At 45.4% G+C, this 27165-nt stretch overlaps 1 protein-coding gene and 1 pseudogene across 5 annotated transcripts in view; one reads left to right on the top strand and one right to left on the bottom strand.

Annotated features, from left to right (window-relative positions):
* The window catches only part of ARHGAP19 (Rho GTPase activating protein 19), a 72539-nt gene that overhangs the window by 20830 nt on the left and 24544 nt on the right, over positions 1 to 27165 (bottom strand). For 3 of the 5 annotated variants that reach the window (XM_008270292.5, XM_008270293.5, XM_089314626.1), the window contains 5 exons: positions 21835 to 22100; positions 19448 to 19528; positions 16448 to 16657; positions 13541 to 13767; positions 11427 to 11513 (listed from right to left, as the gene is read on the bottom strand). In XM_008270292.5, the coding sequence (XP_008268514.3) occupies positions 11427 to 11513; positions 13541 to 13767; positions 16448 to 16657; positions 19448 to 19528; positions 21835 to 22100 (871 nt within the window). The remainder of the gene's footprint in view (positions 1 to 11426; positions 11514 to 13540; positions 13768 to 16447; positions 16658 to 19447; positions 19529 to 21834; positions 22101 to 27165) is intronic. The other 2 variants (XM_089314627.1, XM_089314628.1) reach the window with 1 other exon arrangement.
* LOC138845478 (large ribosomal subunit protein uL15 pseudogene) lies at positions 258 to 3211 on the top strand (annotated as a pseudogene).

The raw sequence follows: 27165 nt of genomic DNA, 5'->3' as shown, positions 1-27165 counted from the left end.
TTCCCTTTCTCTTACCTTTAAGTATCTCAACAAATCTGATGGGAAAACTGTGAGAAGACACCAATGTAGTTACTGCTGTTTGAAAATCAAATATGTCACGTATAGACACAAATAAACCAGAAAGGAAAATAGAGACACTTGTAGTAATGTTTACACTTGACAAAAGCCATCCCCCAAATCTTTACAAATGGCAAGTGGTCTCCAGATGACAGTCTAAAACAGTTTTAAAGAACATACTATTTATGGGGGCAGGTGTCATGGCACAGTAAGTAAAGCTGCTACTTGGGGCACCAGCAACTCTCGTGAGGGTACCTGGGGATCAAGTCCTACCTTCACTTCCCAATTAAGTTCCTGCTATTGCACACTTTAGGAAGCAACAGATGCTGGCCCAAGCTCTTGGGTCTGTCTCCCACATAGGAGACCTGGATGGAGTTCCTGGCTCCTGGAACAGCCCTAGCTGTTATGAGCATTTGGAAAGTGAACCAGCAGATGGAAAAGCGATCTCTCTCTCTCTCTCTCACTCTTGCTCTCTCTGCCTTCAAACAAATAAATAGATAAATTTAAAAAAAAAATACTATTCAGAATTATTCAGAACTACTATGTGGTACAATCTTATGACAAGCACTCTGATACAACCCACGTAGAAGTGTAAATTAATACAAACGCTACGGTGGAGAATGACCGTATCTAATAAAATTATACTTACATTTACCCTCTAACCCAGAATTCCACTTCTGGGAATCTATCCTGAAATTCTAACTCCATTTGCATGATATTAATCAAATTATTGGATACATAAATGTTCAATACTGGTTGAATGAACTTTCATAATCTAGATAATGTGGGATAATAGTCATAAGGAAAGAAAAAAAAGAGGAATGGAGGCACTTGCTGAGCTGATAGGAAGTGACTTCCAGGATCTACTGTTGAGCGAGGGAAGTAAGGTGATGAACATAAGTAAGGTGCCTGTGTAAGAAAGGGAAACATAAATATATAGACATACACATGTATTAATTATTTTAACAAAAGCACTCAAAGGATAAACCAGAAAATAGTGAGAATGGTTAAGGAAAGGACTAACTTTTCCAAAATACAGCTCTTTTTATGCAGTTTTGACTTTTGAACCATTTAAACATAATACTGTTCCAAAAATTAGAATTAAATTCAAAAGCAAAAAATGGCAAAGCCCCAAAGCTAACACAAATGAGGGGGAACATATCTGTGTGTAAAATTCATAAGCACAGAGAAAGGAATTATTTCATGTAACTTTTGAAAACTATATTCTGATTACACATCCTTACTGGGATGTATTCAAGGGAAAACAAACTTCAATCAGCAGATATACTTACGTTACCATTAGTTTTTTTTTTTTTTTTTTTTTTAGATTTATTTTATTTATTTGAAAGACAGATTTACAGAGAGAGGTAGAGACAGAGAGAAGTCTTCCATCTGCTGGTTCACTCCCCAGTTGGCCGCAACGGCTGGAGCTGAGCCAATCCAAAGCCAGGAGCCAGGAGCTTCTTCCGGGTTTCCCACATGGGTGCAGGGGCCCAAGGACTTGGGCCATCCTCTACTGCTTTCCCAGCTCATAGCAGAGAGCTGGAATCTGAAGAGGAGCAGCTGGGACTAGAACCGGCGCCCACATGGGATGCTGGCACTTCAGGCCAGGGCGTTAACCTGCTGCGCCACAGCACCAGCCCCTACTATTAATATTAACAGCTATATTACTTTGAAACTAATTTATGCTTATTGTAGGGTAAAGCAAATAAAACATGTTATTAAAATCTAGAATTTGCAGTATAAGAAAAAAGACATGAAAATATAAGGTGAAAGTCAAAAAAAGCTCTGTAATGTAAAATTTGAGTTGGCAGCATTAAGACAATTTCTTTACACAAAATATTTCATACAGGGGCTGGTATTGTGGCATAATAGGTTAAGCTGCTACCTGTGATGCTGGCATCCCATATGGGTACCAGTTTGTGTCCCGGCTGCTCCACTTCCAATCCAGCTCCCTACTGATAGCCTGGAAATGCAGGAAAGGATAGCCCAAGTGCTTGGGCTCCTGCCACCCACATGGAAGACCTAGATGAGGCTCCTGGATCCTGGCTTCAACCTGGACCAATGCTGGCCATTGCAACCATCTAAGGAGTAATCAGCAGAAGGAAGATTCTCTTTCCCTCCCCCCACCCCATAACGCTTACAAAATAAATGAATAAATCTTTAAAAAAAAAATATTTATGGGTACGTGCTGTGGTGCAGCAGGTTAAAGCCCTGGCCTGCAGCACCAGCATCCTATATGGGTGCCAGATCAAGTCCTGGCTGCTCCACTTCCAATCCAGCTCTCTGCTAATGCACTTGGGAAAGCAGTGGAAGACAGCCCAAGACCTTGGGCCCCTTACCCACATGGGAGACAGAGAAGTTCCTGACTCCTGGCTTCAGATCAGTTCAGCTCCAGTTGTTGCAGTCATTTGGGGAGTGAACCAGTGGATGGAAGACCTCTCTGTGTGTCTCTACCTCTCTCTGTAACTCTTTTAAATAAATAAAATAAATCTCTTTTAAAAAATTTTTTCATCTGCTCCCTTGCCCTCAGAAAGCCCAGAAGCAATGACACCCCCGACAATGAAAACCTAGCATCATTCAAAACCATCAGATCTCTTTGGACTCTTTGATCTCGGCAGCCAACACGCCATCCAGACTAAGGAAGACCCGGAAACTGCGCGGCCGCATCGGCAAGCATCGGAAGCACCCAGGAGGCCGAGGTAATAATGCTGGTGGCATGCAGCACCACAGGATCAACGTTGATAAATATCACCCAGGTTACCTGGAGAAGTTGGTATGAGATACTACCACTTAAAGAGGAACCAGAGCTTCTGCCCAACTGCCAACCTTGGTAAGTTGTGGACGCTGGTCAGTGAGCAGACCAGAACACGGCTGGAGCTGCTGCCGTCACTGATGTGGTGCGGTCGGGCTGCTACAAAGCTCTGGGAAGGAAAGCTCCCTAAGCCTGTCATCGTGAAGGGCAAATTCCTCAGAAGAAGAGCCGAGGAGAGATTAAGGGTGTGGGGGAGCCTTGTCCTGCTGGCTTGAAGCCACAGTTTCATTAAATGCTAGCAAATGCTTTAAAAAACATCTTGGAGAAAAGGGCTGATTCCAACTCCGAGGCAGAGCAAATGCAAAGTAAGCTGGGGACGTTTTCGGCAGAAAGGAATGGAATCCCGCCAACAGCTGCAGAAGTCAGCACTGTGGCACAGGGGCTGAGCTGCTGCCTGCGATGCTGGCACCCCGTATCCGAGAGCCAGCTCCAGTCTCGGCTGCTCTGCTCCTGACCCAGCTCTCTGCGAATGTTCCTGGGAAGGGAGCAGAAGGAGGCCCGGGTACTTGGGTCCCTGTCACCCATGCAGATATTCAGATAGCATTTCTGACTCCCGGCTTTGGCCTTGCCTAGTCCTAGCTGTTGTAGCAGCTGGCGAGTGAACCAGCAGGTGAAAGATATCTCCCCCCCTCTCCTGCCCCTCTCTCTCTCTCTCTCTCTCTCTCTCTCTAACTCTGCCTTTCAAATAAATCAATAATTTTTTAAAAAAGAGTTCCAAATAATGATTTTAAGGAAACTTACTGAAATATGAGAATACAGACAGACAATTCAACAAAATTAGAAAAAACACAATGCATAATATGAATGAGAAATTCAGCAGAGACAGATTATAAAGAAGAATCGGAAATCTTCAAGCTAAAAACACCAATAAATGAAATTAGAAACATAACTGAGAGCCTCAATAGCAGAACTAAGCAGGCAGAAGAAAGAATTTCTGAGCTTGAAGACAAGTCGGGGGCCAGCACTGTGGCAGAGCGGGTTAACGCCTGGCCTGAAGCACTGGCATCCCACATGGACATCGGTTCAAGACCCAGCTGCTCCTCTTCCAATCCAGCTCTCTGCTATGGCCTGGGAAAGCAATAGAAGATAGCCCAGGTCCTCGGGCCTCTGCACCCACATGGGAGAGCCGAAGGAAGCTCCTGGCTACAGGTCGGCATAGCTCTGGCCTTTTGCAGCCAATTAGGGAGTGAACCATTGGATTCTCTCTCTCTCTCTCTCTCTCTCTCTCTCTCTCTCTGCCTTTCTTTCTCTCTCTGTGTAACTCTGACTTTCAAATAAATAAAAAAATCGTTAAAAAAAAAAAAGAAGTCAGATGATGAAAAAGAACAAAAATTTAAAAAAAAATCACAAATATAGTATTTGAAACTTAAGGGACACCATTAAGTGAGCAAGCATTCATTTGCATTATGGGTGTTCCAGAAAGAGAAGACACAGAAAACCTAGTCAATGAAATAATTGCTAAAAACCTTTCAAATCTTTGGAAAGATATAGACATACAGATCTGGGAAGCCCAAAAAAACTCTAATAGATTTGACCAAAACAAAACAAAAAACAATCCTCTCCAATGTATATTAAAGTCAGAATGTCAAAAATATAAGACAAGGGGCCAGCATTGTGACACAATGGGTTAAGCTACCACCTGCAATGCCAAAACCTATATGGGTGCTGGTTTAAGTCCTGGCTGCCCCACTTCTCATCTGTCTCCCTGCTAATGTGCCTGGGAAAGCAGCAGGAGATGGTTCAAGTCCTTGGGTCCCTGCACCATGTGGGAGACCCGGATGAATCTCCTGGCTCCACCTAGGCCCAGCCCCAGCTTTGCGGACATTTGGGGAATGAACCAGTGGATAGAAGACCTCTCTTTCTCTCTCACTCTGAAACCAACCCCCTACCCAGAACTCTGCCTTTCAAATAAATAAATAAGTCTTTGGAAAAAAAAAAAAAAAAGTACAAGACAAAGTGAGAATTCTAAAAACAAGGGGCCAGTGCTGTGGCATAGTGGGTAAAGCTGCCACCTGCAGTGCTGCCATCTCATATGGGCACTGGTTCACATCCTGGCTGTTCCACTTCTGATTCAGCCCTCTGCTAAGGCATGGGAAGCAGTAGAAGATGGCCCAAGTCCTTGGGCCCCTACACCCACAAGGGAGACCCAGAGGAAGCTCCTGGCTCCTGGCTCCTGGCTTCGGATCAGCACAGTTCCGGCCATTGCAGCCATTTGGGGAGTGAACCAGCAGATGGAAGACCTCTCTCTCTCTCTCTGCCTCTGCCTCTCTGTGTAACTCTGCCTTTCAAATTAATAAACCTTAAAAAAAAGTGTCACTTTTAAGGAAATCTCCATTAAATTAATGGCAAACTTCTCAAAGAACCCTACAGGCCCAGAGAGAATGCAATGAAACATTAGAAGTCCTAAAAAAGGGGGTCGGCGCTGTGGTGTAGAGGGTAAAACTGCCACCTGCAGTGCCGGCATCCCATATGGTGCTGGTTCGAGTCCCAGCTGCTGTACTTCCAATCCGGCTCTCTTCTATGGCTTGGGGAAGCAGTAGAAGATGGCCCAAGTGCTTGGGCCCCTGCACCTGCGTGGGACACCCAGAAAAAGTTCCTGGCTCCTGGCTTCAGATCTTCCCAAATCCGGTCGTTGTTGTCATTTGGGGAGTAAACTAGTGGAAGGAAGACCTCTGTCTGTCTGTCTCTCTCTCTCTCTGCCTCTTTGTAACTCTCCTTTCCAAAAAAAATAAAAATAAAAAAAAGTCTTAAAAGAAAAAACTGCCGACCAAGAATACTATGCCCAGAAAAGCTATCCTTCAGAAATGAAGGAAAAATTAAGACTTCCCATGGCAGACACAGCTGAAGGAATCCATCACCCGCAGATCAGCCCTACATGAAATGTTTAAGGGAGAGGGAGTACTGTACACAGTAGACATGAAAGGATGACAACCACCATTATGGAAACATGCAAAAGTATAAATCTCAACAGGACAACAGACACACAAATGAGAAAATGAAAAATCTAATAATTCGAGCCGGCGCCGTGGCTCAATAGGCTAATCCTCCGCCTTGCGGCGCCGGCACACCGGGTTCTAGTCCCGGTCAGGGCGCCGGATTCTGTCCCGGTTGCCCCTCTTCCAGGCCAGCTCTCTGCTATGGCCAGGGAGTGCAGTGGAGGATGGCCCAGGTGCTTGGGCCCTGCACCCCATGGGAGACCAGGAAAAAGCACCTGGCTCCTGGCTCCTGCCATCGGATCAGCGCGCTGCGCCGGCTGCAGCGGCGGCCATTGGAGGGTGAACCAACGGCAAGGGAAGACCTGTCTCTCTCTCTCTCACTGTCCACTCTGCCTATCAAAAAAAAAAAAAAAAGAAAAAGAAAAGAAAAATCTAATAATTCATAATTCATTCTTATATTTTCTGGATTTTATGTGTTATATATTTAAAGTTTTTTCACCTATTTTTTTATAAATAAATCTTTTTATTTATTTATTTATTTATTTTTTATTTATTTATTTTTTTTGACAGGCAGAGTGGACAGTGAGAGAGAGAGACAGAGAGAAAGGTCTTCCTTTGCCGTTGGTTCACCCTCCAATGGCCGCCGCAGCCGGCATGCTGCGGCCAGCGCACCGCGCTGATCTGATGGCAGGAGCCAGGAGCCAGGTGCTTTTCCTGGTCTCCCATGGGGTGCAGGGCCCAAGCACTTGGGCCATCCTCCACTGCACTCCCTGGCCACACCAGAGAGCTGGCCTGGAAGAGGGGCAACCGGGACAGAATCCGGTGCCCCGACCGGGACTAGAACCCGGTGTGCCGGCGCCGCTAGGTGGAGGATTAGCCTAGTGAGCCGCGGCGCCGGCCTCACCTATTTTTTTTAAGATTTTATTTATTTATTTGAGAGATACGGTTATAGACAGAGAACAGGAGAGACATAGAGAAAGGTCTTCCATCTGCTGGTTCACTCCCCAAATGGCGACATTGGCTGGAGCTGCGCTGTTCCAAAGCCAGGAGCCAGGAGCTTTTTCTCCCACACGAGTGCAGGGGCCCAAGCACTTGGGCCATCTTTTACTGCTTTCCCAGGCCATAGCAGAGAGCTGGATCAGAAGTGGAGCAGCCGGGACTCGAACTGGTACTGCAGGTGAAGGATTAACCTACTGAGCCACATCGCCAGCCCTTTCACCTATATTAATAAGGGCTATACCCTTAAGGCATTCGGATCTGGCTAAAAAGCCCATGAGATTTCAGGCATGGAAAGCCAAGACACTGTGGCAAAAAATGACCTAAATGACAGATCTCTGTGAGTGAGATCCCGGTGGAAAAAGGGGCCATCAAAGGAGGAGGTACCTTTCTCCGAAGGGAGAAGAGAACTTCCACTTTGATTATGGCCTTTGTGGACTCAAGAGGCTTCCATAGCCTTGGCAGCTAACAAGAGTCTCGAGTGATCACTAACATCATAAATAAGAGTGTCAACTGTTAAATCAACAAGAGGAGTCACTGTGCACTTGCTCTCCATGCAGGACCTCTGTCCTTAATGTGTTGTACTATGAAAATTAATGGTAAAACAAGTCTTCAAACAGTACTTTATACTTTGTGTGTCTGTGTGGGTGCAAATTGTTGAAATCTTTACTTAGTATAGAGTTGATCTTCTGTATATAAAAATAATTAAAAACAAATCTTAATGAAGAATGGGATGGGAAAGAGAGTAGGAGGTGGGATGGTTTGGGGCTGGGAGGGTGGGTATGGGGGGAAGAACTGCTATAATCCAAAAGTTGTACTTGTGAAATTTATATTTATTAAATAAAAGCTTTCTATAAAAAATAAATAAATAAGGGCTACAGTTCTGCAATATTTTTCCTTACTCATTAGGTTTTGTTGTTGTTGTTGTTGTTGTTGTTTAAAGATTTATTTATTTGAGAGGCAGAGTTACGGAGAGACAGACCTTCCATCCTCTAGCTCACTCCTCAGATGGCCAAAACAGCCAGAACTGGGCTGATCCAGAGCCAGAAGTTTTTTCCAGGCTGCTCACAAGGGTGCGTACAGGACAATATGGCTCTTAAGAATGTCACCATCCCCCACTCCCCAACCGTGGGAGACCGGCTCATGGTCTCTCTCTCTCTCTAGCCACCTGCAAAATGGCTTGCAAAACTACACAAGTGAAAGGCTTGCAAAGCTTCTGGAGAGCCCCTGGTGTCAAGTTCCCTTGGCAACCAGACCAGATAAAGCCCAGCCCTATGCTCGCAGTCTCTTCACAAGAACAAACTGCTGCCCCACTTGCTTCAGTAAAGCAGCCTATCTCTGCTGAAGTCGGCTCTGTCTCCTTTTTCTGTCTCTCTTTTCTGGGGGTACAAAAGGCCAAAACCCTGAGCTATTCCAAACCTAACAGTTCAGGGGCCCAAGAACTTGGGTCATCTTCTATTGCCTTCCTAGGCCTTTAGCAGGGAGCTGGATTGCAAGTAGAGCAGTCAGTCAGGATTCAAACGCCGCACCCATATGGGATGCCGGGGCCACAGGCGGAGGCTTAACCTACTATGCCACAGCGCAGACCCCACTCATTACATTTTGATTTATGGCTATGTTGGTCTCTTAAACCAAGTTAGAAAACATTTGACCCAGGGCCAGTGCTGTGGCATAGCAAGTTAAGCCACCATCTGCAGTACCGCCATCCTATACGGGCACCGGTTCAAGATCTGGTTGATCCGCTTCTGATCCAGCTCTCTGCTGTGACCTGGGAAAGCAGTGGAAGATAGCTCAAGTCCTTGGGCCCCTGCATCGGCGTGGGAGACCCAGAGGAGCCTCCTGGCTTCTGGTTTCGGATTGACACAGCTCCAGTCATTGCAGCCAGCTGGGGAGTGAACCAGTGGATGGAAGACCTCTCTCTGCCTCTCCTTCTCTTTCTGTGTAACTCTTTCAAATAAATATTTAAAAACAAAAAACAAAACAAAACAAAAACATTTGACCTTTCTCTATTTTCTGAAAGAATATGTTATTATTTCTTCTTTAAGTGTTTACTAGAATTCACCAGTGAAATCATTTACGAATTTAGTTACCTCTGGGGGGAACATTCTAAAAATAAATATAATTTATTTATTTAAGTCATACAAGGCTATTCGAAAATTTTTTTCTTACCATGTCAGTTTTTTAAACTTGTGTTCTTGAAGAAATATGCATTTCACGTAAGTTGCCAAAATTACTGACATAAAATTATTTAATATCCTTTAAAGATTTTTAAAAATACAGCAGAAGAAAGCCAGCAATCCCACTACTGGGTGTATATATCCATAGGAATGACATCAGTATGCACTCTCATACTTATTGCAGCATTATTCACAACAGAAAAGTATGCAAATCAACCTAAAAGACTATCAGTAGGTGAAGGGATAAAGAAAATACAGCATATATAAATAATGAACACTGTTCAGCCATACATGAAAGGATGAAATTCCATTATCTTCAACAACATGGATGAAGATGGAGGACATTATGTTAGGTGAGGTAAGCCAGACACAGAAAAACAAATGAATCTAAAAGAGCTCATCTCATAGAAGCTCAGAGTAGAATACTGGTAACCAGAGACTGAGGAGAGAAGGGAAGCAGGAGAAACAGGGAGAGGACAGTCAGATAGGAGGAACAAGTTCTGTTGTATATGATGTAGAGTGACCACAGTTAACCATAATGTGTTGCATATTTCAGAATGGCCAGAGAGAGAATTTTTTGTTAGAGGCAGAGAGACAGAGCCAGACAGAGTGAGAAACAGAGGGAGGGAGCTCTTAACCACTGGTTCACTCTTCCAGTACTCTCAATGGCTAGTACTGGGCAAATGCTGAGGGAGCCAAGAACTCAATCCAAGTCTCCCACTTGGATGGCAGAGACCTAATTATAATTATGTGAGCCATCATCACTGCCTCCCAGGGTCTGCTTTAGTAGGAAGCTGGAGTCAGGAGCTAGAATTGGGTATTCAACCCAGGCCCTACAATATGGGTTGTTTTGTTTTGTTTTGTTTTTGTTTTGTTTGTGACAGGCAGAGTGGACAGAAAGAGAGAGACAGACAGAGAGAAAGGTCTTCCTTTGCCGTTGGTTCACCCTCCAATGGCCACCGCAGCCGACGCCCTGCAGCCAGCGCACCTCACTGATCCGAAGCCAGGAGCCAGGTGCTTCTCCTGGTCTCCCATGCGGGTGCAGGGCCCAAGAACATGGGCCATCCTCCACTGCACTCCTGGGCCACAGCAGAGAGCTGGCCTGGAAGTGGGGCAACCGGGACAGAATCCAGCGCTCTGACCGAGACTATAACCCAGTGTGCTGGCACTGCAAGGCGGAGGATTAGCCTATTGAGCCACGGCGCCGGCCCGCCCTACAATATGGTTTAACCACTAAACCAAATACTTGCCCCAAAAAGGACTTCTAATGTTCTCATCACAAATTATAAATGTCTGAGGTGATAGATAATGCTAATTACTCTAATTTGATTGTTACACTAAGTATACAGGCATCAAAACATCACAACGTAACCCATCTATATGTAAAATTATAAGTCAATCAAAAAGAATATTTAAAAAAATTCCATGACACTGGATTGGCAGTGATTCTTGGATACGACATCAAAAGCACGGGCAACAAAACAAAAAACTGAAGTCATAAAGTTTTTTTAAATTTTTCATCAAATGTATCAGCAGCAGGTTAAGCTCTTGCCTGCTGGTTCAAGTCCTAGCTGCTCCACTTCTGATCCAGATCCTTGCTAATGCTCCTGGGAAAGCAGCAAAAGATGGTCTAGGTTCCTGGTCCCCTGCCACCTATGTGAGAGATCCAGATGAAGCTTCCGGTCCTGGTTCTTGGCTTGAGCCTGGCCCAGCCCTGGCCATTGCACCCATTTGGAGAGTGAACCAGCAGATGGAAGACCCCTCTGCCTTTCTCTCTCTCACTTTGTAACTTTGCTTTGCAAATAAATAAATCTTTTTTAAAAAAATAGAAATTAACTATCAAGAAAGTATACTTTAAAAAAAAAAAGGCCAGGATATGACAGTACAACTTTTTGCTAAAATCTTAGAAACATCAGAGAATCTGGTCACATAAAGAGTTTTTCAAGAGAGCTGGGCTGTGGCAAAAGACCTCCTCCATCAAACCAAAGTGCCTTTAGGAAGTTTAAAGGTGTTGTCCCTCAGCCTTCTCAGCAAGAGACCAAAGTGGAGAAGGATTCATCTTCACTAAGACCCACAAAGTTCCTGAAAACTAGGCTGGCAGAAACACCACTCGTTTGATACAGAAAGGGATAAAGTACAAAAAGAAATGGAGATGTGACAGTCTCACAATCCGGGGCAGATGGGAGTCAGCAGGCAGGCTAGGAGCTGCCTTTCAGGGGCAGTGGAGAGCCAACCACCCAGAGCACCAAGTGCTAAGTCCTGCTCCACCTCCTATCCTCTCTCCTCCTCACTGGGTTGTTCCCCCTTGGTTTTGCCGCTGTCTCTTCTGATTTACAATGCCAGTCAGGATTTTTCTTACTTTGTCATCTTTATAGCCCTGCCCAGAATCTCACCTCATTCCATCTTACTTGTCCTGTTAGCAACCAAATGTCATCCCTTACCTACCTTAAACAGCTTCTGGGAATGTTTAATCATAAAGGCCATCCCATTGTTTAGCTTTGTGATATTCTCCTGAAGGTCATTTGCAGTGACCTATTCAGAGGAAAAGAAACCAAACAAAGGATATTAAAAGCTGGGAAGTAATACTGACAAACAAGCATTATCCTTTCAAATATATGACAGTATCCTAGCAAAGGTGTCTTTAATACAATGTTTAATTCCAGAAAGGCTTTTTGCTTCAGCAGCTTCTCACTGGATTTGACATAATCTAAAAACAGCCATGCTCCCCGAAATGACCAGGAAATCCTGGTGAGGCAATCTTCAAACCCTAATTCTGCGTAAGAATTAGACATGTAAGCAAAGTGGCTATGGAAAATCTAGTCCAGGACTTAAAGTAGGCAGGAAGAACACAATCTGCACCAGCAGTCAAGGACAAAAATGCTTCAGAAAAACTGGAATTTCTCCAGAGGGGAAGGAGAACTGACACTGCTGATACAAAAGGTGATGCCCGTGTGTTACGAACGCAAGCCAGCACTGAGTCCCTTCTCCTGTGTCTTCTCTTTTTAAAGGACTTCAGATCTCTGCTATCCAAAAGCCCGCATCCTCAACGTTTATCTTTGTTACTTTACATGTTTGCTTTTCTAAGGATCTCTTAAACATTTCTTTTGACAACCACGGTTTACTTGCTCCGTTTCCAGTCTTGGTTAGCTGGTTCTAAAACCCTTCATTAGGCCTTATTGCCCTAGTACGGACGAGTGTGGTGTGACCTCTCCTCCCCAACCCATCTCACAGGACCTCTGTGGCCCAGAATTTCCTATCACTTTTTCTATTATCGTCCCTACAACCTTGTGCATAAGTCATGAAGCTAGCACTACACCCTGTTTAATGCGAAGGAGCCTATCCTGCACCCCCGTGGGAAACCCAGAAGAAGCTCCTGGCTCCTGGCTTTGGATCAGCCCAGCTCTAGCCATTGCGGCCAGTGGATGGAAGACCTTTCTCTCTGTCTCTCCCTCTCACTGTCTGTAACTCTATCTCTCAAATAAATAAATAAAATCTTAAAAGGGGAGGGGGGGGCGGTGCCTTAGCTCACTTGGTTAATCCTCCGCCTGAGGTGCCGATATCCCATATGGGCACTGGGTTCTAGTCCAGGCTGCTCCTCTTCCAGTCCAGCTCTCTGCTGTGGCCTGGGAAGGCAGTGGAGGATGGCCCAAGTGCTTGGGCCCCAGCACCCACTTGGGAGACCAGGAGGAGGCTCCTGGCTCCTAGTTTCTGGCTTCGGATTGGTGGCCGTAGTGGCCATTTGGGGGGGATGAACCAACGGAAGGAAGACCTTTCTCTCTGTCTCTCTCTCTCACTGTCTAACTCTATCTGTCAAATAAATGAATTTAAAAAAAAAAAAAAAAAAGAGAGAGAGAGAGACAGAGAGAAAGAGAGAGAAAGAAGGAGCCTAGCATAGAAGGGAAGAAAGACAAAGGAAAATACAGTGGTTTTGAAGATTCCAACCCAGATACTCTGGTACTCAATCCAATCACACAATAAAATCCATACTATGAATGGGCAGGAATATCAGCTATGTCCCTCCAGGTGAAACTTAATTAAAAGACTTCAGATAATTTCTTTTTCATGTAAGTCACTGAGAAGGCCATGGTCTCGGTAATAAGAATCACACTTGGCTTTATCCAAGGAGACTATGTCTATAGGAAACAGAAAAGTTAGGGCAATACAGGGTTATTCCATGTCATCTCATCTAAAAGCTTGGTAACATAATCTTGTAGGATCATCCAGCTCTGCTCTAAATTTATACCACTCACTCTTCAGAAACTAATTTGATTTCCCAAGAAGGCTTTTGTGTTAAGAAGGTATTCACACTGACCAGTCAAAATGAGTATACTAGTTTAGTGTTCTACAAACAGTTCTACTAAGTTGCCACACAGGTTTATCAGAGAGGAATTTATAAGTGAGGTTAACAGGAACTGGCCCCTCGAGTCTGATGACTCTTGAATGAACCTCATAAAGCTGAAGAGTAGACTTTGGACCCTTGATAATCTCACCAAGGTACAGACAGAGGATGAGGCCCAGCCCAAAAAAACAAGCAATCTTTATTTTTTCTGTCCACTCACATTTTTTGGCCACAAGACATGGGGTGCAAACATAAGGGCGAGGTTGTAGGCAGACATTTTATTCTTGTCTTGTTTCTTTGCTGTCTGGTACAGGAGATCGAGCAGTAACTTCAGCAAATTACGATTGGGTGGAGGGAGGATAAGGAAGAGCAGCTGGAGAGCCTCGATCTGCCGCTCCTTATCTGGGACATCGGTCTTGTTTCCTTTGTCATCAAACTGCATCAGATCTTGAGAAGAGAAGAGATTATCTCAGCAAGAAAAACACTATTACTATTATTCTCCCCTCAACTCCCATCATAGAAGGGAGGGAAGAGATTGACAATAACAAATGCAGAGAGAATTAAAACTTCTGACATTGCTGGTGAGGATGTAAAACAGTAAACCATTTGGGAAAACATTTGGCAGTTCCTCAAAAAACTGGAGTTACCATATGATCCAGCAACTCCATTCCTAGGCATGTATCCAAGAGAAATGAAAACATGTCCACACATGCCTTTCGTAATGTCATCCCCTTCACCTTTCACCCACTCAGACATTTATGGTTAAAAGAAAAATGGTAACAGGATGGTTCCAGGCAGCTCTCTTCACAGCATCATAAAATCACTGCTTCTCCCCTAACAGGCTGCCCAGGTTATCATAAAGTCCCTTGGCTAATTAGAATTTCAAAGAAACTAACAACCACTTAGGTATAATTCATACAGATCAGAAAATGATTACAGTGTGTTATTTAAGCTGTTTAACTTCAATAACAATTCCAAGTTTGGGAAACATAGGTAATATTACCAGAAAATGTTCTCTATTAATATGAAATTGAAAAAAAAATATGAAATTGAGGCCAGCACCATGGCTCACTAGGCTAATCCTCCACCAGCGGCACCGGCACCCCGGGGTTCTAGTCCCAGTCGGAGCGCCGGATTCTGTCTCAGTCGCTCCTCTTCCAGTCCAGCTCTCTGCTGTGGCCCAGGAGGGCAGTGGAGGATGGCCCAAGTCCATGGGCCCTGCACCCCATGGGAGACCAGGAGGAAGCACCTGGCTCCTGGCTTCAGATCGGTGCAGTGCGTCAGCCGCAATGTGCCAGCCATAGCGGCCACTTGAGGGGTGAACCAATGGAAAAGGAAGACCTTTCTCTCTGTCTCTCTCTCTCTCACTGTCTAACTCTGCCTGTCACAAAAAATATATATATATATGAAATTGAAAACAAAACTTCTTCCAGCTATCAGCAAGGCATTTCAAATGCCACAACTGTGCTGCACCTCAGTATCAGTATATTCACAAAGAAGAACGAATCAGAAGACGGCGAAGGGGAGGAGTTCAAACACTCACTAAATGAATGAACTCAACTAGAAAGCACATTAAATAAGCATTCTTCATGTAAACACATTAAAAGAATTTTTCAATATTTAAGTCTTTTTCAAAGATCTAACAACTTTTATTTCTCCCCAAAATAATTATAAAAGTATACAGCATTTTATTAAGTAATATTTATTCATTTATATCATTTGGACTGCTACTGAAAGTTTTTTTTAATCTAATCACATTTTTTAAAGTTCAAGACTAGCTTGCTTTTAAGTACTAAAAATTATCCAAATAAAAAAATCTTATATTTATTTTCCTCAAATCAAAAGAAAGGGAAAAAATGCTCAAGTGCAGAAAACTAAGTAAACACTGTATGGATTAATGCTGTGTGCACTTGGTGCCTATAGCAGCGTAACAGCTGTGCAATTTAAGAATTCCCTAACAAGGCATAAAGAGTGAGAAAACTACTATGAGCTGAAAATGGAACACTCTCCAAAATACATTACATGAAGAAGCAAACCACAGAACTATGCGTCTAGGAATGTACCCTACCATCACATAAAAAGAGGAGAAAAGGAAAATATGTATTTCTTAGAATACAAAATATCCCTGAAATGGTTCATCAGAAATCCACAGCACTGTTCTCTTCTGCTGGAGAACAGGGGTGGGAGAGAAGCATTTTAGGGATAGTCACTGAACCTTTTGAATTTTGAATAATGTGAATGTACTGTCTATTCAGAAAAAAATTATTTAAAAAATGAATTTCCAAGTGTAGAGGTCACCTCAATTGAGACATAAATTCTTAGCAAAAGCCCCAAACCAAAGCTAACATACCAAACCCATAACCATTTGAAGTATGTGAACTTAATGACTCCAATCAATACAAAGCAATGCAAAGAACACATTAATTAAATAACTAAAATATTCAAAGCACTATGCTAGGATTTTTCTGGGATACAAAAATGATGTGGCACACTGGGTTTAGCTGCAGCTTGCAACACTGGCATTGTAAATTGGAGTGTCGGTTCGAGTCCCAGCTACTCTGCTTTGAATCTAGTTTCTTGCTAATGTGTTTGAGAAAACAGTATTAGATGACCCAAGTGCTTGGGCCTTTGCCATCCATGTGGGAGACCAGGATGGAATTCCTAGCTCTTGGCTTTGGCCTGACCCAGCCCTGGCTGTTCTAGGCTTTTGGAGAGTGAACCAGCAGATGGAAGATGCCTCCCTATATGTCTGTCTCTCTGTGTCTTTCAACTAAACAAAATTTAGGGATCAGTGCTGTGGTTCAAGTCCCAGCTGCTCTACTTCCGATCCAGCTCCCTGTTAAAATGTGCCTGGGAAAGCCATGGAGGATGGCCCAAGTCTTTGGGCCCCGGCACCCACATGGGAGACTCAGAAGCTCCTGGCTCCTGGCTTCAGATCTGCTCAACTCTGGCCATTGCAGCCATTTGGGGAGTGAACCAGTGGATGAAGATCGATCTATCTCTCTCTCTCCCTCCCTCTCTCTTTCAAATATATAAAATCTTTAAAATAATTTTAAAAAGAAAATTCCGAAGGACTATATTAATTCAAAGAAATATATTTACATAAACTCCCACGCTGTATACTCACCAGCAATTTTGAGGTGTGCATGGAAATGTTTATGTGTCAGCAAGGGCTCTGGTAACTCTCCTAGAAACATCTTCAGTAAAGTGGCAACATCATTTGAGTGAAATTCCCCTGATTCCAGGTCAATATCAGCTCCATTATTGAGAGCATCCCTTAAAATCTGCTGTCGGACACTGTTGCCTGGTACTCTAAACAAGCCCTCTACTCGCAAGTCTGCTTTGCATGGAATAAAACAGGACAGGCAAAAAGAGAAATCATAAATAAAATACAGTCAAAACACTACTTTTCACTTAAAATAATCTTCAAAAAGGTGTTAAAGGACATGTTTGCTTTTTTCCCCCAGGACTGTTTAGAACCTACGGGCACCCTGAGGAGACATAGCTGAGCCCAGATGAAAAGCTGGGCTTCCCAGGAGTCCCGCAGCCTCCAGAGATGCCCCTGAAAGACCACGAAGTCACCCTAATCAATGGTCAGAATAAGCAGGGAAAATAAATGGAAGAAAAGCCAGTTGCCCTGAGCCCCTTTCCCTTGCTCGCCCCAGACTTGGTATGGAGGGGCTGACCTGCTGTATGGAGGCTTGCTGCTCCTGCAGACAGTTTTCCCAGACCAGAATAAATCTAGAGTCTACGTTGCCCTAGGAAATTAGAACTCTAATGCATCAGGTACCTTTCAGCCCATAAGGTTCTCAAAAGCCAAGAGTCACTCCAAAGAAACTCCTCCTCCCTTCCAACAAGTTCTAAACTCCTGTAGCTATAATTTTTAAAAAGGTAGGAGGGGTGAGCACTTGGCACAGTGGTTAAGAGGGCACTTGGGATGCCTGCCTCCCATATCAGAGTAGCTGGATTTGAGTGCTGGCACTGCATCCACTTCCAGCTTCCTGCTACTATGCACCTTGGGAGGCCGTGACGATGGACCTAACCCTAATTAGGTCTCTGCCACCATGTGGAAGACACATGGAAGGTGAGAGCTCGGGCGTTGGGAGGTGCAGCAGCGGCCAGGCAGCCCAGCCTCGGGAAGGCTCTCAGGCGGCCGCAGCCCGCAGGCACAGGCACTAGCCCTCCCTGTCCGTCCCCAAAGTGCTCCAGAGGAAGGTCAGCTCTGCTGAAAGGGCGTGAACAGGAGCCCGTGAGGTCAGCAATGTCTGGGAAGCCGCCCGCCCCCCCACCACCACCCCCTACCCCCGCCGCGAAAGTACAAGCAAAGGGAAGAGAGGAGAAAAGGGAAAACAGGCCGAGGTGGCCAAACAGGAAGCTAAGGAAGGTGAGCCTGCAGAAAACGGAGAAAACGGGCTCGAGGAAGCCAAAGAGAAAGAAGCCAAGTCTGATTAGTATCAGACACCAGGTGGCTGTCTCCCTTCTTGTACAACCCAAAGGGATATTTTTATCAACTATTTTGTAAATGCAAGTTTTATAGTAGCTCTAGAAACATTTTTAAGAAGGAAGGAAGCCTACCTCATCCCATGTTTTAAGTGTAAATGATTTTTTTTAAGAGGTGAAATAATTTGTTGCTTGTTTATTTTTTGGTACAACCAGAAAAGAGTGGCATATTGAATTCTGGTGTCAGCTTAACATTCCATAGGTGGGGGTGGTTTTTATATCCTACAATACAATGCATACTAAATGGCAATTTGGAGTCTCAATCCTGTCTTGAATATTTTCAGTTACTTCTCCCTTGCTGTTTGGTAGAACTGTTCCCAACAGAAAACCACTCCTTGTCGCTGCATTGGAATCATGTGTGCTCTGTGATACCTTTGGTTGTGGCAGTCCAGTTTTCCTAATGATTTTGTTCATGTGCTGTGAAAGATTGAAAATTTGGGTATGCAGTGTATATGATATTAAATTGTGAATGGGTGGGATTTATGTAACAGCAACATCTGAAGGTACTGGTACTTGATAGCCTCGTAAGGAAGAGCTTCCTCCAAATTTGAAGCTGCAAGGTCACTAGAATAGCTTTTTAAAAAAAGAATGACAATCCATGGCTTTTTAGACTTTTGGTATATATGTTAAGAATTATATACAAAGTAAAATGTGTGTGCTGATTCTCAACACCAATAAAATCTCAATTATGGACAAAAAAATAAAAAGATGAGACAGAGTTTTGCTTTGATCTGGAAGAAGTGAGAGTTCATGTTTTCAATTGAAGTACACGTTCATCTTTGTAGAACCCCCTTATGCAGGAGTCCAGCTTCAAATGCCTGCAGGGCGCCAGGCGACAGTGAAGGAATGGATGAGCTCTGCAACAAACTGGGGAACACAAACCTGAGCTCCAGCTGACTGTCCACGGGGCAGCTGGGCCGGAGGAGGCCTTACCTTCCTATCATCCGAAGATGTGGGAAGCCTGGACTCTACCCATCTTAAAACACTGACAACTACAGTTGCTTTTAATGCAATCCTTTGCCAACCAAACTAAACACAAATGCAGATGACTCAAGCTCTGAGCTGCCAGTTTGCAACCTCTGCTCTAGCTCCTAGCACAATGCCCCACACAGAGTAAGTCATAACTAACTGCTTGGGTTGAATTCATCAAGGAAATATTTTGAATTTTTATCAAGGCATCACTGAGGTCACACATTTTACATCTGCTCAGCTATGTCAAGCACTTAAGCAATGACATGGCCAGCAAGACTATGAAAGCCGAAATGGGAATTAAAAGTGTATGTTAATCATAGAATTCTAAAGAAGTAAAGTATCATGCTCCTTTGAATAAACATCACAATTATTTAAGGACAAAGTATTTTTCCACAAGAAATTTCCCTCTGAGTTAAGAGGTAAATGTGATTTCACGGACACTATCTGATTTACATACATCATTGAGAGTATAAAGCAAATCAATACACAAAGTATAAAAAGAAATATATTTTAAAATATGCTGCCTGAAATTATCACTGTTTAGTTCGACTACTGATGAGTAAATGTGTCCTACTAATTCAAGGCTGATAGCCCTCAAGACAAAATGGACAATGCTTCATTAAACAAAGAACAATAAAACCTTGTGCGATCTTACTTTTATGCAGATACTCAATTAGTTGGTATATCTGGGCGATGCCTTCCTCTGTCAGTGGGGATCCAAATACCACTCCTTTTTCTGAAAAACCATATGACAAGACAGGGCTATGTTTTACATACAGAGTACAAAATCATCACAGTTAAAACCACTCAAGCGTCCTGTTTTACAGTTCAGCAAATGTTTTCACAGGGTGAGTAAATAAAAACCTTAAAACTAGAAGCATACCAGGAAATGTAATTAAAACAACTCTCAGTCAATTTCTCTCTGACTTCAGTATTACACTGTATGCTCACTGAAGGTGAAAACCATCTTCTTATTTAAAAAATAATATCTAGTATGTTGAGATTTAGTTTAAAAACGAAGAAACTGGGGCCAGCGCTGTGGCACAGCTGGTTAAAGCCCTGGCCTGGAGCACATGTTGGAGAGTACATTAAGAAAGTTCGACTATTTTTTATTGTAGTAGTTCTCAGATACCTATGCATCACCAAAAAGAAGCCTTCCCAGAAAGTAAAGACATTATAGCACTGTTTTTGATAAGATATTAAAGAACTATTTTGTTTTGTTGAGTATAGGAAGTCATTGAGGTAGAAAAAAATGGTTAAACTTTAACAGATAAGGTCCTGTAGCAACTTCAGTGGATAATCTGTCCTGGTTTTGGCAGTCATGGCTCTGTTTCTTCATGTTTGTTTGTTTTAAAGATTTATTTTATTTTATTTGAAAGACAGAGTTACACAGAGAGAGGAGAGGCAGAGAGAGAGAAAGTCTTTCATCTGCTGGTTCACTCCCCAATTGGCAGCAACGGCCGGAGCTGTGCTGATCTGAAGCCAGGAGCCAGGAGCTTCTTCTGGGTCTCCCATGTGGGTGCAGGGGCCCAAGTATTTGGGCCATCTTTTCCTGCTTTCCCAGGCCACAGTAGAGCTGGATCAGAAGTGGAGCAGCCGGGACTCAAACCGGTGCCCATATGGGATGCCAGCACTGCAGGCAGCAGCTTTACTCACTACGCCACAGCGCCGGCCCCCTCTAGTATACTATTAATAAGGTATGGGCGGGCGCTGCGGCTCACTAGGCTAATCCTCCGCCTAGGGGCACCGGTACACCGGATTCTAGTCCCAGTTTGGGCACCGGATTCTGTCCCGGTTGCTCCTCTTCCAGGCCAGCTCTCTGCTGTGGCCAGGGAGTGCAGTGGAGGATGGTCCAGGTGCTTGGGCCCTGCACCCCATGGGAGACCAGGAAAAGCACCTGGCTCCTGGCTCCTGGCATCGGATCAGCGCGGTGCACCGGCCGCAGCGCGCCGGCCGTGGCGGCCATTGGAGGGTGAACCAATGGCAAAAGGAAGACCTTTCTCTCTGTCTCTCTCTCTCACTGTCCACTCTGCCTGTAAAAAAAAAAAAAAAAAAAAAAAAAAAGGTATGAAAGGGGATAGCGCTGTGGCATAGTGCGCTAAGCCGCCACCTGCAGCACTGGCATCCCAATTGGGCGCCAGTTCAAGTCCTGGCTGCTCCTCTTCCAATCCAGCTCTCTGCTTATGGCCAAGGAAAGCACTAGAAGATGGCCCAAATGCTTGGGCCCCTGCACCTGTATGGGAGACCCGGAAGATGCTCCTGGCTCCTGGCTTCAGATCAGCCCAGCTCCAGCCATTGCAGCCATTTGGGGAGTGAACCAGTGGATGGGCAACATTTCTCTCTGTCTCTCCCCCTCTCTCTGTCTGTAACTCTACCTCTCAAATAAATAAATGAAAACTTAAAAAAAAAATAAGGTATAAAAATCAATACATGCCCCCAATAACTACCTACACTAATATTACTTCTCAGGAACTAAATATATTTGCTTTAATTTAATTACTTCTTTAGATAGTTTTATTACTTTTTATCACTAATGCTTCAGCTTTTACTGTGTATGAAAATGAGAAAAATTATCAAAAAATGCTTTAGGGTAATACTAACTCCACAGTGAATGTGCAGATGTTAAAAGTGAAGCGCTGGGGGCCAGCACTGTGGCGTAGCAGGAAAAGCCGCTGCCTGCAATGCCGGCATCCCACATGGGCGCCAGTTCAAAGCCCAGCTGCTCCACTTCCGATCCAGCTCTCTGCTGTGGCCTGCGAAAGCCGTGGAAGATGGCCCAAGTCCTTAGACCCCTGCACCCACATGGAAGACCCAGAAGAACCTCCTGGCTTCTAGTTTTGGGTTGGTGCAGTTCTGGCTGTTGCAGCCATCTGGGGAGTGAACTATCGGATAGAAGACACCTCTCTGTCTGTCTCTCTCTCTCTCTCTCTCTCTCTACCTCTGCCTTTCAAATAAAAAAAAAATAAATAAATAAAATTAAAAAAAGAGTGAAGCCCAGTGAACAGCTGAGACCCGCCCACCATTCACAGACCCATCTCCTACCCTTTCGCTTGAGAGACATTAGAGACCGGAAGAATCCTGAAGCTGGGCCAGCCCCACCAGGCAACTTAAGGTCCACTTCCCCCATCAGCTGAGCCAACTCAGTTCCAGGTAAATCGATAAGCCTTGTGATATTGCTGACCACCAGCTCGGTGAACACCTCTGGTTTCTCATGTCGGAGTTTCTCCACAAAAAAGTCAGGATTGAAGATAATCGGCTGGCCTCGAAGGGAAGAATCATTGCAGATAACAAAACTGCAGATGGCGTCACTGAAAAATAATGAAACGCAAGATTCTTTGGGGAATCCCTTTTGTTCGTGTTTCTCATGTCCACATGTCTGGCTCCTGAGTCTACACACAGGCAGACATTTTCTTACAGTCAACTCCCTTTTTAATGGAGCCCATTGCCCTTGGACTCTCATCCTTACACCCAAAAAAAGCCTTCACAGAATGGAAGGCACAGACAAGTGCATAAAATAGATATTAATTCCACTTTGCCCAGGTCCACAAATAGGTTTTACTTTAAAAGGCATCTGGCACGGTGATTAAGATGCCAGCTGGGCACCAGCACCCCAAATTGGAATGCCTGTGTTCAAGACCTGCCAGCTAATGTGCACCTTGGAAGGCAGAAGATGATGGATCAAGTGCTTGGGTCCCTGACACCCACAGGGAGACCCAGACTGAGTTCTAGGTTCCTGACTTCAGCCTGGCCCAATGCTGTCTGTTGTGGGCATTTGGGGAGTGAGTGATTTTCTGGATGGCACCGCATCCCCAGCACAGAGCCTTGGGCACCTACAAGCTGGTGCTGACCCTACACAGCAAGAGCACCTGGAATCTAAAGAATCACTTCAATGCTGCTACAAAACTGACCTGAGCCCCACAGGCCATGAGGAAGCAAAGGGTAGTGGGCAAGTGCTCGAACATGCAAGCCATTATTTTCACTTCTGCTTCATCACAGCGCAGAAAAGAGTGATACAGACTCTCTGGACCATACTGAATGCCAAGGACCAGATGTGGCTGCCAGTCAGGGCTTGCTGTCCCAACGAATGGCTCTATGAGGATCTGGCTGGCCTCAATAAAACAACCTGTCGCCAAGCGCGGTAAAGATCGGGAGGCACTCCTGTGATATCCCTCTGCCTCCCGAGGAATCTGACCATCTCCTCCAGAGCAGCATCACTAAGGGCAGAGCTGTGCAGACCTCACTGCGGATCAGCTGTCCTCCTTGGAGTCCGAAGGACACGCTAGCCAGAGCTCTACCCTTCTGGAATGAAGACATCATGCCCACGTCAAGGAGGGAAGATGGGTACAGATCACAACCCAGGCAGCACCCTGCCGGACACTGTCAAGCATCTGCAGTCTCTCTGAAGAGGCCATCATGGAGCTGAACCTGCCGACTGGTATCCCCACTGTCTATGAACTGGACAAGAACTTGAAGCCCATCAAGCCCATGCAGTTCCTGGGGGATGAAGAGACCGTGCACAAAGCCATGGAAGCTGTGGCTGCCCAGGGCAAGGCCAAGAAGTGAAGGCAAGCAGGCGGACCACAACCCCCAGGACCACCCTCCCTGCCTGCCCATCCCTCTGCACCTGTCCCCTGCACATGTCACACTGACCACCTCGTAGGCACCTTAGGTTGTAGCTGCGGGGGGGGGGACTGGTGGCTCCTGCTTTTCTTTCAGCTATTTTGTCTCTTGCACCACTCTCTTCACACAATCTAGTTAGGACAACACCCCTGGGGTACGGGCTGTCAGTCCAAGCAGAGGGAAGGGTCCTCTCTCCAAGAGAGTTGAGAGGTCCAAATGCCCATACGTGATAAGTGCTCTATTTACTAAGGGCCTACTGGAGTAGGGAGAAAGAGGAGCCATGCAAAGGCCTGACCAATGAGGAGAGCGGGGGTGAGGGATGGGGGCAGCATTGTGGCCCATATGTTAACCCACCACCTGCAACTCTAGAATCCCATGTGAGTGCTAGTTGGAGTCCCAGCAGCCCTACTGCCAATCCACCTCCCTGCTAATGCACATGGGAAGGCAGCGGAAGATGGCCAAGTGCTTGGGCCCCTGCCACCCCTGTGACCAGGATGGAGTTCCTGGCTACTGGCTTTGGATTAGCCCAGCCCAGCTCCAGCTGTTGTGGCTATTTGGGGAGTGAATCAGTGGACAGAAGATTGACAAATATATAAATAAATATAAAAAAAAGAAAAAAAATGAGGAGAGGCAGGAGAGTCTCCCGTGTTCCCAGGAGCCAGTCCTGTGGCTTCCACAGTCAGCTCACTGCCCCAGGGGCTCTAGTCATTCAGTGGAGGTGAATGTAACTGCATGGGGATTTTTTTTTTTTTTTTTTTTTTTTGACAGGCAGAGTGGACAGTGAGAGAGAGAGACAGAGAGAAAGGTCTTCCTTTGCCGTTGGTTCACCCTCCAATGGCCGCCGCGGCCGGCGCGCTGCGGCCGGCGCACCACGCTGATCCGATGGCAGGAGCCAGGAGCCAGGTGCTTTTCCTGGTCTCCCATGGGGTGCAGGGCCCAAGCACCTGGGCCATCCTCCACTGCACTCCCTAGCCACAGCAGAGGGCTGGCCTGGAAGAGGGGCAACCGGGACAGAATCCGGCGCCCCGACCGGGACTAGAACCCGGTGTGCCGGCGCCGCTAGGCGGAGGATTAGCCTAGTGAGCCGCGGCGCCGACCCTGCATGGGGATTTAAAAACACCACCGCCGCTGCCCCCCTCACCCCAGAGGAGCTGGCTCCAGAGGTTGGGATCAAGCCCGAAGTAAGTTTGTGATGCATTTACTTTTACAAAACTGTGTGTGTGTGTGTGTGTGTGTGTGTGAGAGAGAGAGAGAGAGAGAGAGAGAGAGAAACGGATACTAGACAAAAGCCCTTCTGGGTTCCTAGTGGCGGTTCAGATAGTCCCCAGTGTGGTCACCAGAGAATCAGCCATTCCTCACACAGTATGGGATGAGCCTGGCCTCTAAGGGGTGGGAGTGCCTCCTGCTGCGTCTTAGGATCCCTCCCCTGCCTGTTTTGTGGCAGTGAGATGCCTCTTGATCATGTCCAAGTGTGACTTTCGCTGTCTGATTCTGAATCATGTTTTCCAGTTGCTCGGCCCTGCCACGTGTGCCCAGTGCTCATTCTGAGCATAACTGTACGGAATCCTTTTTCCAGATCAGAGTAATAAAGGAGTGATGTGTCATTTAAAAAAAGAAAAAAAAAACTGTATTATTCCATCTCTAAAGTAGATACATCATTGTTTGTGTCCATCATCAATTAACTCTAATGGCTTATTCTATGCTTTATTATATAGTCATCTATTACATAAAGGATGAGTAGCTATAACAAGCCAGAAAGAACAAGCTATCACATCTCAGCCAAAGTTGAATTACACCTAACTCATATAAACACTCCCACAATAAAAACAATCACAACTTAAAAGTTGCCACTGGGCCAGCACTGTGGCGCAGGTTAAGCCTCTGCCTATGGTGCCGGCATCCCATGTGGTTCTAGTCCCAACTGTTCCTCTTCCAATCCAGCTCTCTGCTATAGCCTGGGAAAGCAGTAGAAGATGGCCCAAGTTCTTAGGCCCCTGCACCCACATGAGACACCCAGAAGAAGTTACTGGCTCCTGGCTTCAGATCAGCTCAGCTCCAGCTGTTACAGCCATTTGGGGAGTGAACCGGCAGATGGAAGACCTTTCTCTCTGTCTTTCCCTCTCCCTGTCTGTCACTTTACCTCTCAAAATAAATTAAATCTTCAAAAAAAAAAAAAAAAGTTGCCACTACTCCCTAGGTATCAAAGCTCTATTCCCGGGCCAGCGCCGCGGCTCACTAGGCTAATCCTCCACCTAGCGGCGCCAGCATACCGGGTTCTAGTCCTGATCGGGGCGCCGGATTCTGTCCCGGTTTGTCCTCTTCCAGGCCAGCTCTCTGCTATGGCCCAGGAGTGCAGTGGAGGATGGCCCAAGTGCTTGGGCCCTGCACCCTATGGGAGACCAGGAGAAGCACCTGGCTCCTGCCTTTGGATCAGCCGGCCGCAGCGTGCCGCCCACGGTGGCCGTTGGAGGGTGAACCAACAGCAAAGGAAGACCTTTCTCTATGTCTCTCTCTCTCTCCCTCACTGTCCACTCTGCCTGTCAAAAAAAAAAAAAAAAAAAATCTACTCCAGAAAAAAAAAAAAAATGACATCTCTAAATACTACGTATAATTAATCAGCAACACACTTTGCCAACACTACATGGATAATTTTAGTAACAGTATAACAAAAACAAGGCACAAGCTTACTTCCCTGAAAAGTTTTACATCATTTTAACCAAGAGCCCAAATCTTTGGTTGGACTCCTAGCCTCCTTTTGTTTTAATCTAACATTATAAGAAATGACATGAAGAATTGAAACTATGACTGTATGGCCTCAAGCCAAAAAGTAACTAAAGAAAGAGAACTTAAAATGTTTGTCTCCAATTGGAAAATAAGTATAGAAAATTATTAATTCAGTATTTTATAATGAGGAAGTAATTATCTTTTTTTTTTTTTTTTTTTTTTTTTGACAGGCAGAGTGGACAGTGAGAGAGAGAGACAGAGAGAAAGGTCTTCCTTTGCCGTTGGTTCACCCTCCAATGGCCGCCGCGGCCGGCGCGCTGCGGCCGGCGCACCGCGCTGATCCGATGGCAGGAGCCAGGAGCCAGGTGCTTTTCCTGGTCTCCCATGGGGTGCAGGGCCCAAGCACCTGGGCCATCCTCCACTGCACTCCCTGGCCACAGCAGAGGGCTGGCCTGGAAGAGGGGCAACCGGGACAGAATCCGGCGCCCCGACCGGGACTAGAACCCGGTGTGCCGGCGCCGCTAGGCGGAGGATTAGCCTAGTGAGCCGCGGCGCCGGCCCAATCTTTTTAAAATTTTATTTATTTTTGTCTAAAAGACAGAGATTTTCCCTGTGCTGGTCTACTCCCCAAATGCCTGAAACAGCCATGAATGGGCCAGGCCACAGACAACAGCCTAGAACTCAATCCTGGTCTCCCACATGATGGCAGAGACCCCACTACTTAAACCATCACCTGCTGCCTCAAAGTGTGCATATGGCAAGACACTGGAATTGGAAAAAGAGCCAGAATTTAGACCCAGGCATTTAGATGAGTTGAGGGTGTCCTCAACAGCGTTCTTAACCATTGTGCCAAATGCCTGCTCCCCAAAATTATCTCTTTTTTAAAGATTTATTTATTTAGTTGAAAGGCAGAGTTAGAGAGAGAGAGAGAGAGAGAGAGCGAGAGAGCCTCCATCCGCTGGTTCACTCCCCAAATGGCTGCAGTGGGTGGGACTGGAATTCCATCTAGGTCTCCCACACCCAGGTAGG

This window comes from Oryctolagus cuniculus, chromosome 15 (assembly GCF_051225735.1).
Source record: "Oryctolagus cuniculus isolate XC-2025 breed Fujian yellow rabbit chromosome 15, ASM5122573v1, whole genome shotgun sequence".
In the NCBI taxonomy this organism is placed as follows: domain Eukaryota; kingdom Metazoa; phylum Chordata; class Mammalia; order Lagomorpha; family Leporidae; genus Oryctolagus; species Oryctolagus cuniculus.
The sequence above is the reverse complement of the archived record's forward strand: the minus strand, read 5'-3'. Positions and strand labels throughout refer to the sequence as shown.